Source organism: Python bivittatus, unplaced genomic scaffold, assembly GCF_059951505.1.
Source record: "Python bivittatus isolate LINGU-HERP-01145 unplaced genomic scaffold, Pbiv_v1 ctg000480_np1212, whole genome shotgun sequence".
NCBI lineage: Eukaryota > Metazoa > Chordata > Lepidosauria > Squamata > Pythonidae > Python > Python bivittatus.
The window spans coordinates 24,675,623-24,688,324 of NW_028277075.1; the positions used below are offsets into that span (position 1 = coordinate 24,675,623).

Here is a 12,702-nt window from a genome sequence, read left to right on the forward strand (position 1 = left end):
CAGTAAAGGTGGTCTTTCAAAGTATCCTCACATCTGATGCCTCTAAGACCAAATTATTCAACTGCATTTCTAGCAGGCAGTATTTAAAAAGGTAAAGAATCCCTCAAGTTGAACTTTTTTTAAAAGTTTTTTTTAATCCCACCTTTATTATTTTTATAAATAACTCAAGGGAGCAAACACATGTAATCCTTCTCCTATTTTCCCCGCAACAAGAAGCCTGTGAGGTGAGTTCGGCTGAGAGAGAGCGACTGGCCCAAAGTCACCCAGCCGGCTTTCCTGCCTAAGGCGGGACTAACTTCACTCCTAATATACACCCAACGTGTAAATAGATCCCTTGGCTCCTTCTGGAACATATTTTTGACTTCCTAGTATAACCTACAGCCCTAGGATTTCCTGATAACCTCCTATCCAAGCACTAAACAGAGATAAGAATTCTTAATTTTTTTGAGGTCAGTTGCTTGCTGCCACCTGCTGTGATGTTAAATACTTAACGGCCTGGAAAGAACTGAAACTAAAATATATTTTAATTGCTTGCACATTGACTTGCATACTGTAGAATAGTATAAAAATGGTATAGCCTTCCACTCACATATTTAAATAAAAGTTAAGATTGTTTATGCTATCATCATTCCTAGGATTTTATACATTCTTTACCATTCAGCCTTATAAATAATCCCCAAAAATGCTTGAGAAAACTTCTGCTGAGAGTTTGGCCCTTCCCCCAGCAGCTTGCAGATTTCTATGCTACAGCTGTCTTCCTCTAACAGCTCATCTGGTTTCTATTCTGGGTTCAAAAGAAGGATGAAGCACCCCATCCCAACTCTACCCTCCTGTTGGCTCACTTATATATAATTCTTTGTTGCTTATGCCTATCAAACAACTGCTTAATAATTTTGTGTTGATCATTAAAGGCCTTTTACACATTCAGTTTAAAGTACTAGTGTATGGTCTCTTGAAACAATTAAAAAGAGCTTTTTGTCCACAAAGATTCCATTTGGCACCATTGCTCAATCCACACATCTATGATTTTTTAAAAATAAATTTACTTTCTGTTATTTGAACTACTATAGGTAAGTGCTTAGGAGCATGACATATCTGTTTCTTCAGTTATCAATGGAGTCCTGGGCTTATAAACAGCATTAAAATGTATCTTTCCTTTTTTTCATTTTTTAAAAAATACTATTTTAGGTTCCAATCCTATTCTTACTTAATAGTATATTGTAGAGGGTAGTTGAAAATCAACATCCTCTTTTGCTCAAATGGATATATTTTCTGTTAGCACAAAGTCAATATCTGAGATATTTATTTATTCATTCATTCAATTTATATACAGGTAGTCCTCGCTTAATGACCATTCATTTATCAACCATTCAAAATTACGATGGTGCTGAAAAAACTGACTTATGACCCATGCCTGAAGTTAAGGCCATTGCAGTGGCCCCGCAATCATGTGATCAAAATTCAGGCACTTGGCAGCCTGCCTGCATTTACAACTGCAGGGGTGCTGCTGCTCCTCCCACCCGCCTATCTCTCCCCCTGATCTATGCTCTTTTGGCTGCCCTGCACAGTGGTACTTGGCAGTGGCAGCAGCAGTGCTGGGGCTGAAGTAGAGGCCTGGGACTCTCAGCAGTGTTAGTCAGCTGCCACCGCTGCTGCCACCACTATCCCAGGCCTCTACTTCAGCCCCAGAAGTAGCCATTGAGAAATGCCGCCTCAAGCCCCAAACCATGGCCAGCCACCCCAGCACCATTGTGCAAAGTTGCCCCTGCTGCCCAGCGCTCCACAGGCTCTGCTGCACCCAGCTGACCTTCGCTGTTTTCTTCCTGCTGCTGACAAGGCACACAGGGCCTGACCCAAACATCCCATTTCTTCTCCAAATAGCATGCCCATTCTTGCGAGACCTGGGAAGACCAGAAGGTTTCCGAAGCACAACAAGAATGGGGCTCCTGCCTTTCCCCAAATAGCGTGCCCATTCTTCCAAGACCTGGGGAAGACCAGAAGGTTTGCAAAGGATTTTGCAGTTTGGAGAAAGAATGGGGTGGGCAATTTAGAAAAAGAATGGGGCATGCAATTTGGAGAAGGAATGGTGCGAGCAGCTTGGAGAATGATGCAAGCAGCCTCAGGAGGAAGGCCTGGCATGGCCGGCAGCTACCTCGCATACAGTACAGTCAGGCCAGGCGCACCTTGGCAGCAGCAGGAGGAAAACAGTGAAGGTCAGCTGGGCACAGGGCAGCTGTGGAGCACAGGGCAGCGAGGGCAACTGGGGCTTTGCGCAATGGTGCTGGGATGGCTGGCTGTGGGGTGGGGCTTGAGGTGGCATTTTTCAGTGCCAGTAGCGGCGTTGGGGCTGAAGTAAAGGCCTGGGGGCAGTGGCAACTGGCTGAGACTGCTGAAGGACCCAGGCCTCTACTTCAGCCCCAGCCCCAGTGCAGCTGAATGCTGCTGTGCAGGGTGAACAAATGGGCATAGGTTGGAGGGAGATAGGCAGGTGTGGAGAGTTGTAGTGCCCTTGCAGTCGTAAATGCTGTTGGGCCAGGCTGGGGCGGCTGAGGCTTTGTGCCTCACTGCAGCACCACACAACTTGCATACAGACTGCATTGGGCCTCCCAAGGCTTCCCCCACCCCTCTGTTGCACCCCCCATGCTCCTTACCTGGGATTCCCTCTGCTTAATGACCCGCGATTCTTGGTTAACAACAGCAACCAGGAGTGCCGGGATTACAGTTGCTAAGCAATTCAGTCATGTGATGATTCACTTACCGACTGCATTGCTTGGCAAAGGAAATTCCTGTCCCAATTGTGGTTGTTAAGTGAGGACTACCTGTAGCTGCCTATCTCACATTTGTGACTCTGGGCGCCTCACAATTAAAACGTAAACAGTACCAAAAAAATTAAAAAATGATAAAGCTTACAATAAAGCATTCCTTAGCAGATGTCCAGTATTAGTTCTGTACTATAATATTTGGACATTCCACAAGGAATCAATTCACCCAGTGTAGACTCCCCAACAAAATCTGTTGATGGTCACCAGCAGTGAGAGGATAAGGCAGCAGGGCCTCATGCTGTTTTTCTACTGCAGCCCCTATGTTAGGGACAACTTCCACCCTGAGGTCAGATCGGTGCCCGCCCCTAACAGCTTTCCAGGAGCTAGTAAAAATAGTTTTTTCAGAGAGTATTTGGAGAATGATGCATGTGCACCATCTGCATTGCTGAAATGTATTATTATGGTACTGTTGTTTTGGTTTAAATATTGGTTTATTGTTGTAAACTCCTGGGAATCTGAGCACATTATTGCAGTGTGTATATGCATGTAAGTATATGTATGTGTGTAGATAGATCAATAGATAGATATTTTAAAAAATGGAAAACCCAACATGCCTTTTAGCAGTATGAGAGTTCAATGCATGTCAGTTGAAGAAAACCAAATTCCAAAAGATTATATTGGATGCTGCACTTTTCCCTTTTTCTGTTTTTTCTAGTTTCTTGAATGGATTAACTTTTTCCAGATGTATTAAGCCTAAAGTCAAGGCAAAGGCTCCCTTGAGCTGAGATCAAAACTTGGTGGCTATATACCTTTATCCACGTGGTGTTCTTGGCAGCAATTCAAAAATGATTTACTCTTGTCTTTTTCTGGGATGTCTTTTCAACTTCACAATCTGCCCTACAGCCCTGGGATTTTCTGGTGCTCTTCCATCAAATGGAACCAGATCTGACCCAACTTAGTTGTGAGGACCAAGTCAGATTCAAAGAGCCTGAGATTTCATAGGTCCATTGCAATAACAATGCATAAATGTCAGTCACTCCTTCCACTGAAAAACAACCAGGTCTCATTCTAGTCCATAGCAGCACATAGGGAGAAAAAAAGAGATGTTAAGATTTTAACTTGGGGATGGACTGGGAAACAGAGAGAGAGGGCTCAATGGCTTTAGGCTTATAGCTATCCATTGCTGGTTTTCTTCTCTAATACCAACTTTTCTAATATTTGTAATAAAATTAGCTAATCAAAGAGCTGTGTCCTTGAATCTCCATCCACTAGCTTTCAAGTAATGGTTGGAGTAAAGCCTGACAGTAAAATTTTTTGAAGAGCTGCTAGGGTTGGCTAGGTGCTGCTACCTGTTGAGACCTTCTAAGTCATCTAAAACTTAATACAACTCTTTTTCCTATGTGTGGAAAGCCTCATTTCTGTTGTAAGGTTTGCCACCAAATTTCAGCAATGTGATCTTGGGTGGTTCCAGGGGTTTCTAAACAGAGTTTTAAAAAGGTACTTTGTAGGTCCACCAATCTTACCCTAAGATGATGGTATAAGTTGGTATCAGCAACGTCCTCAGTGAGCCATGATAAAGTCAAATTGACAAAATGCAGGTGATATCCTCGGACAAATGCTGCTATTACATATTTATGCCCTATCTCTGAAACATGTATGTTAATTACAGCATTTGTATGTCAATGTCATCACACATTTTATCATTAGCTACCCCACCCCATGGATGCTCATGCATTGTGCATGATATAAATGATTTCCAAATTAAGTATTCAACTGAATTTCTGATAATTACCGGGAAACTTAACATTACCCAAACAGAGATGCTGTCTCACTGGGGAAGCAACTTTAGCTCTATGAGTGCTTTGCTTCAGCGGTGATCCTTGGTCAACTGCAGACAACTTAGTAGACAGAAATTCTCTGCAAAAGATATTATTAATTAGAATCATGTTTAATAAAGTAAAATTGCTGACATGATGCTGGTTACATTTTAGCCAACCCAAACATAAAACTGTTCTACATACAGTAATGATTTTTTGGTCATTCTTAGGGCTACACAACTTAACTGTTCTTCAAATCTTGCTTTATCAGCTAATCATTCAAAAATCATTCAAAAGACAAAAAGGACATTATCTTTAGCTGAATGCATTACCAAAGGCAAGGTCAATCGCAAAGATTATGATACAGAAAGGACTTTAATGTGTCAAATAATGAAATCAAAGCAGTACCTGAGGCATGGCTAGAGCAGAAAAATTAGACTGAAGAAATTTAGCCTTAGTATACAGACTTTGTCCCAAAGACAAAGGAATGTAAAATAAATGGCCACCTATAATTTTCTCATTTATATTTCACAATATTTTGAAAAAGATAAAATTCAGCAAGTAAACAGCAGGTAATGCTACCATCAGTTGAAAGTTGCCTACAACAGCAAGTCTTCACAATCACAGCGTCTCCTTCTCTGGAACAGCATTCCTCCCAAGATCAGATTGGCTCCCATCCTACTAGGGTTTTTTGGAAAGCTATTTGTTCTTGCTATTCCAGAAAGCCCTGGGAGTAGACTTGTGATGCGGGGGGGAACCCTCCTACTATTCTATTAATCAATTTTAATCAGCAATCAGAAAATTACATTAAAAATAACTAAAAAGGAAAACAACAATGTTCAGACTTGTATCTACTGTTGCCTCATTTTCATTGCGGTAAAACAAAATTTAGCTACCATAGGGGTCATAGATAATTTCACATCTGCAAGGAGGTGGTTTATAGAATAATTATCCATCCTTCCTGGGTACCAACCCAGCAGGTTTAAGATGTAACTATTCCAAATATTCCTAAAGAAGTTACAATGTAAGAGTTCATGATGAACTGCTTTTATCTCCACAGATCTGCATGGGTGGATGAACTTCATTAGTGAGGTTTTACAATACCAATCCTGCAAAGTGACAGACCTTCCTGTCATGGGTTTGATTTCTGTTAGTTGTTCCTCAAGGTGTTGCTGGTTTGGTTTGGTTTGGTTTGGTTTGGTTTGGTTTGGTGGGTTGGGTTTTGTTTTTTTGGGTTTTTTATTTTTGTTTTTGTTTTACTATTTGACTATTGTTTTTATTCTTATGTTTGTAAACTACTTAGAGCCTTGAGTTACAACAACAAATAAATTGCAGTAAATAAATACAGCTGAGTTACATGATGTCTCAATCAGCCTTGTGTTAGAGATTATGGGTAGGTTTAAGTATGGGTATCTGGGACTGCTTTATCTACTGAGGCACGTAGTTCAAAGGCTCTCTTACAATAATGGGCCTACTGATGATATTAACTTACCCTTACATATTCAATCAGTGATACCATTTTTGCATTGAATAAGAAATAGGTGATTTAGGAGTATGATCTCTCAGCAGTTCTTGATACCAATGCCATTGACCACACTATCCTTCTGTGTTGCCTTGCTCAAGGACAGATGCTTATATCTCTATTTTGATTACTCTGGCCTTTCATGGAAGGGTGTGTGTAGCAAGGCTCACATACTGCACTGAGGCATGCGTGTTGTCTGAATCCAACATTTGTGGATTCAATCATGATTAGGCAAAACATGATTTAGCACAATACCTGAATCTAGGCTGAATCTCTGTTTCTGATAAGGAGGCGGAGGAGAGGAGATCTAGAATTAGGACATTAGGAAATTGTTCTACTTCTTGGCCAGTAGTTTACTAATTTTGGGGTGAGGTCCTTGAAAGCACAACAATATTTAGAACAGTCTCTCTTGCAGACATTAAAGTAAAGCAGGTTCATGAGAAATATATAATTATAACATGATGGTATCTAATAGCATTTCCCAAGTTCATAATACGCCTGCAAGACTGGCTGGAAATAATGGTAATAGAACTTCAACACTAAGTTGGAGAAGGCTGGTGAATGTATTGTATGTTATAGATACACACATATATATACACACACATTATTATAATAGTGGGAAACCTTAATTTTTTTATTTTCTTGATCCGCTTGGGTTTGATATATCACTAGTATACAAATAAAATTTTTCACTGGGAATAGCTTTTCCTAATACCCAGGATCTCAGTCATTTCTAACAATGAAAACTTCATGTGTACCTGGATCCAGCAGGAGTTGTGTTTCTTTCTGCAGCACACTGTTCTAGATCATCAAGCAATTGCACTGAAACATAGATCAACAGCTCCTATTACGGATTTAAAGTTCAACCAGGAACTACGCTTAATAACCAGATGACATAAACTAAAAGTGAATACAGACATAGTAACAAGTAAACCTGCCAGGATTAAAGCATGATAGAAAATAGGCTTAATCAAGTAACAACAGACTATGAAATGTGCATATTACATACCACAACAGGGTTACATAATTTTACATGTAGGCTTTATGCAAACAGAACAGAGGCTGCAGTGGTTTATTCCAAATCAACTCTCCTAAAACCATTTTGGTTCTGTTGTCAAAGGAGGTAAGATTACATCATTCATATATTTGCAATAGCAGCTAAGAGCCACCAATTACAGCAAGTTGAGAAGGGCACCTTGGAAGTGTTCAAGCTTTTGAGACAGATTAGAAACAGCAGAGAGGGAGAAGAAAAAGCAAATATGGTTCAGAAAAACTAAACACGGGTAATTTACAGCTTCCAGTGCAGCTTTATGCAGCTTACATATTCAACACAGCCCTAAATCAATTTTTTCCAATAAACTGGTTCTTTATTAGCACAGGTAGGATTAAAAATGTGATGGAAAAGACTTCCAGTGAACTCTTCAGTAATAATTCAACTGCAAACTTATGTGCCCTTAGGGCATTTCTCACTATTACCATTTTCAATCCCTAAACCCTCAGGAGCAGTTTGACAGTGATCCATAATTGTCTTCCTATCTGCTGGCTTGAACAAGAAGCAAAAATCACTCTCCCATCCCCAGCTGCTGTAGGTCCTACAGCAAAGATCCCTTCACTCCTGTGTCATCTATAAAGTGCTTCTCCCGCCACCAGGGTCCTGGGGCTTTGCACGTTTGACCTAGGCTATGGAAGAGGGAAATATAAAACCAGCATTTCCTTTTCAGGAAGGAAGCCGGGAATTGGAAAGAAGGATGAGACAAAAGTTCCATGTAATGGGAAAAATAGAAGATCTTAAGTAAAAAAAAAAAAAAAGGAAAAAAAAAGCTCTGCAGCAGTTTTGTAAACTACAATGCAGTTAATTCTGAAAAAGAGCACCAACCACTTAGGTCTTCAATACTGCTTGGGAATGCTGCTTTCAGACTGGTACAAAATCCTCATATGAAAGTGCCCTTAACATGCACAGGATTAGACCAAATTGCTTTATTTGACAGGCTAGCTTTTAAATCCTGTTCATTTGTGAACATTGTGATTTAAAGGAAATGAAGATTAACTGGGTCTCAGTAAAATATTAGAAATAATTTGTGTAAAATGTTGGAATGTATCCGATAGACCTTTATTATAGTCATAAGGTATTTTGTGAAATCTATATGATTATTTCATGTCTATACATTCCAAAGGAACCAAAATATTTTACATATATGTAACTCATTTATAAATAGAGCACGATTCATTAAAAATGAAAGCAATATAATTGCAATATTTGTTGAGAAATAATTCTATAGTAATTCATTTCAACTTCATGTTCTAAGAGGCTTAGGAAAAAATCAAAGCCCTATTGAAAATGTATTCAAAAATATATTTAAAACTTTTTTCATACTTTAGTCAGTATTAAAGAATATAAGGTAAATATCATTGTTAGTTGGAAATTTGAAATTGAAAACAGACACTAATTAATATGAGGTCCTGAAAATATCAGGAAGATTATATCCATCAAATAACTTCTGAATATAATTGTAAAATATTCTCACCATTAACAATTTCATGGCCAAAGAACTTCTTTACTCCTGGTACATTTCTGCCACTTTCCAAATTCTTAACTGAAGTAAACAAATAAAATAAGCATCATTCTCTTTAAATAAACAAAAAGCTGTTTTTAATACTAAAATATATAATATATATATATGAAAAATATAAGTATGAAATATCTTTGAAAAACACAGTGTAGTATTATGATGTGGGAACGCTCAAAAATAGTTCATTCTTTGTTCACCTTCCATGAACTTCTCTTTATATAATTAAATATACACTTATATCATTTTTGATAAAGCTGTCTTCTTCAGCTAGCAATCTTTTCTTTAAGCTACATCCTAAAATATTAATACATATTGTAATAAATCTATATACTACTAAAACTCTGTGTTTGTCAGTTTGTAATCTGCGAATGGGCGAACACTGCATAATAGGGCAACAATTTTTGAATCAAGTACCTCAAATGAGCTAACTTAAAGAATGCGTCCAAAATCTGGGACCCATTACTCCCATGGGAATGAAATTTGGCAAAGTTGTGGCCACTTCAGTGCCACACCTTCTGATTACACTTCCCAGAAACTCATAGATTGGGTGGCGCAAAGGAAGATGGGAGGGGCATACCTCCACCCTCTTTCCCACGTCCCTCTAGCCCCTGTGCCCAATCAGCTGGCAGCAAGGCCCAATGGTCAAGCAGTGATTGGCTGTTCTGGAACAGAGGAAATTTGAAATCTCTTAATGCCAGCTGGTGGTGAGGGAAGGATGAGGAGGCAACTTGGATGTCTTCTGATGAGGTAGGTCTGGTTGGGGGGGAGGCAGTTGATGGGGGAGCCCTTTCCTCCCTGGAGGGAGGGGGGCGTTGGGGACATGCCAGGATGGGGAGAGGGGGTGCAGTTTTGCTCATGTTCCGCGGCTCGCTTTGTTCCCCCTCCCCCTAGCAAAGTGACAGGCAGTTCAACAGGGAGGAGGAGGAGGAGGAGGAGGGATTTCCAACACCCCCTGCCAGCTTCCCACAAGCAAAGTCAATGGGAAAGCTTGCAGGAAGTCAGAAATAGCTCCTGCTCCCACTGCTTTTTTGCCTGCCAATGGTCATTCTGTTTCTTTGTTTAGGTAAGGTATCTCTGAAAGGATGATCCAATGGGTCACAGATTGTCTAGTAAATTATAATAAAAATACATTGGTAGGACTTTGAAATAAATGTGCAGAAAAGGATAACTAAAATTATTAGGAGGCTAGAGCAGTTCCCTTACAGTATACTTTTCAGAGTAAAGATTTGTAAGGTGAGGCAGACAGAAGTAAAGAAAATGTGGTCAAGAACATGTTTTTCACCCTCTTTCAAATGATGAAACTCAGGGTCGTCCATTGAAATTAAACATGTGGAGATTCTAGACCAATAAAAAGTAGCACTTCTTCACACAAAGCATGCTTAATCTAAGGAATTCACTGCATCAGATATGGTGATGATCACCAATTTAGATGGCTTTTAAAGGAGGATTAGATAATTCAAGGAGAATAGAGGCCATCAATTTATATTATCTCGTAAATCATAGGTAGCATAACTTAAATACCAGCAACAGTAGTAAAACACTATTACCATCTGTTGTTCTTGAAATATTCCCAGAGTGATCTGATTGGCTACTTTATAATATCAGAAGGTACTTTGGCTTGATTCTGCAGGGTGTGTATATGTGTATGTGGGGGGGGTGGCTTTTATCATGTTAAAGTAGTGAATAATTTGAACTCTTAATACTTCTAAGTTCTAAACAGCACTTGCAGGCCTCCCTGGAATTTAAAATATTGGTAGACTAATCCAAAGATACTTGCAAAAAACCAAGTACTGTGTAATTCTTGAATGTTGCTCCTTTGTGTTTACCCTTGCTGTCACAGAATCAATGGAATCTAATGTGCTTCAAGCTTCAGAAGAGCAGGCTGCAACCTGCACACCAAATAAATTAGAAAGTATTCCCATTTATGTGTATGAAATTAAGCTATCTGAAGGACCACCTTCTTTCATATAAATAGTCTTCATCTGTTAGGATTCCCTTTGGAAGTTATCTTCTATATTTGCCTCTGAGGTTTGATGGATGACTACTGGTAAAATAGCTTCTTTTCTGACCCTATAAAACTTGTTAAATTTTATTTTCAAGCACATTTAATTATTATGTTCTTGGTGAGAAAAAACCCACCTTGTTGTTTCAAACTTATTGTTTATTTTTATACTACTCTTCCTTAGGAGCCTTTATAGTTAAGAATAAATAGCTGTAAATAAAGCCAACAAACCTAAAAGGTAGCAATGATGCAAAAATTAAATCAAGGTTCATTTTTAAGAACCATTTAACAATGCATTTAACATAATTATAGATTTGTTTCTTTTGATCTGAAGAACTGAGACTTGATATGTTTCGTATATTTTTGTTTTACGCATTTTTTAAAAATACATACAGTACTTATTATTAACTACCTTGAATGTTCAGCTCTAAAGTAGGATATACATTTAAAAAATAAATTGCTTAAAATCACTAACACTTTGACTGTTAAAGGAACAGACTGCTGTTTTGAGTTTTTATAATACAGTACTTGTCTTTTCCAGCAAAACTAAATCCTGTCCAAAAAAAATAACACTCAGTTAAGCTGGTACACAAAGTACAGCAGGAGGAGCCTTTTACATACATAAATGTGCATGATGATTCACTCCTATCAATGTGTGAAGTTAGTACTTTAGAATTTATCAATAGATGCCAGTTATTGAGTAATTTAGACAGCATGGATACTAGCCTCTTTCTGCTGTTTAAATAAGAGTGTATTTTGTTTCTTAGGTTCTACTGAAATCCAGTGTTACACATATAGTCTATGAGTATAATAACTTATTTACTTACTCTTGAACAAGGTAACTATTGACTAACGGTTAGATTTATGTCAAATATAGAAAGAAATCTCAAACCATTTGCACTCCAGTGTGCCACTAATAAGTTTTATCACAGTGAGTTAAGAAAGTATAACTTGAGGATAATTGCTATGAACATTTTAAATAATGAAATAAATTCTATTATTATGAATTATTGAGTATTAAGCAGCTGTTTGAATCTAATTAGGATGATGACACTCAGATGCTGGGAACAAGTTTTAATGGACCCAAAGGGGTAATTATTGCTAACAGCATCCTGTTAACATCAAGGGGGATGAATTATAGTGATGGAATGTTGCTGATATAAAGAAATAAATTTGTATTGATGAGTTATGAGTACAGTACTAGGAGACTATTTGTTATAACTGGAACTTTTAGCACTGAGAGTTTCTAGCAGAATCTCATGAGACATACAGTGCATTCGGAAAGTATTCAGACCCCCTTCACTTTTTTCAATTTTGTGGTAGCCTGATACTACAATCATTCAAATTCATTTTTCTCTCTCATTAATCTACACTCAGTACCCCATAATTACTAAGTGAAAACAGAATTTTAGAAATGTCTGTAAATTTATTAAAAAGAAAAAACTGAAATATCACATGTACTTAAGTATTCAGACCCTTTACTCAGTACTTTGTTGAAGCACCTTTGGCAGCAATTACAGCCTCAAGTCTTTTTCAGTATGATACAACAAGCTTTGCACACCTGGATTGGGGGATTTTCTGCCATTCTTCTTTGCAAATCCTCTCAAGCTTAATCAGGTTGAATGGGGACTGTCGGTGGACAGCCATCTTCAGGTCTCTCCAGAGATGTTCAATAGGGTTCAACTCAGGGCTCTGGCTGGGCCACTCTAGGACATTCACAGAGTTGTCCCTAAGCCATTCCTGTATTGTCTTGGCTGTGTGCTTAGGATTGTTGTCATGTTGGAAGGTGAGCCTTCGGCCCAGTCTGAGGTCCTGGGCGCTGTGGAACAGGTTTTCATTGAGGAGATCTCTGTACTTTGCTCCATTCAGCTTTCCCTCGACCCTGACCAGTCTCCCACTCCCTGCTGAAAATCACCCCCACAGCATGATGCTGCCACAACCATGCTTCACTGTTGGGATGGTATTGGGCAGGTGATGAGCGGTGCCTGGTTTCCTCCAGACATAACATTTAGAACTGAGGCCAAACAGT

At 38.9% G+C, this 12,702-nt stretch overlaps 1 protein-coding gene across 1 annotated transcript in view; it reads right to left on the reverse strand.

Moving 5' to 3' along the window:
• Positions 1 to 12,702, reverse strand: part of EXD1 (exonuclease 3'-5' domain containing 1) — a 28,876-nt gene that overhangs the window by 11,244 nt on the left and 4,930 nt on the right. The window contains exons 2-4 of the mRNA XM_088145479.1: positions 8,627 to 8,695; positions 6,860 to 6,923; positions 4,555 to 4,679 (exon numbers count right to left, since the gene is read on the reverse strand). Coding sequence (XP_088001605.1) covers positions 4,555 to 4,679; positions 6,860 to 6,923; positions 8,627 to 8,695 — 258 coding nt within the window. The remainder of the gene's footprint in view (positions 1 to 4,554; positions 4,680 to 6,859; positions 6,924 to 8,626; positions 8,696 to 12,702) is intronic.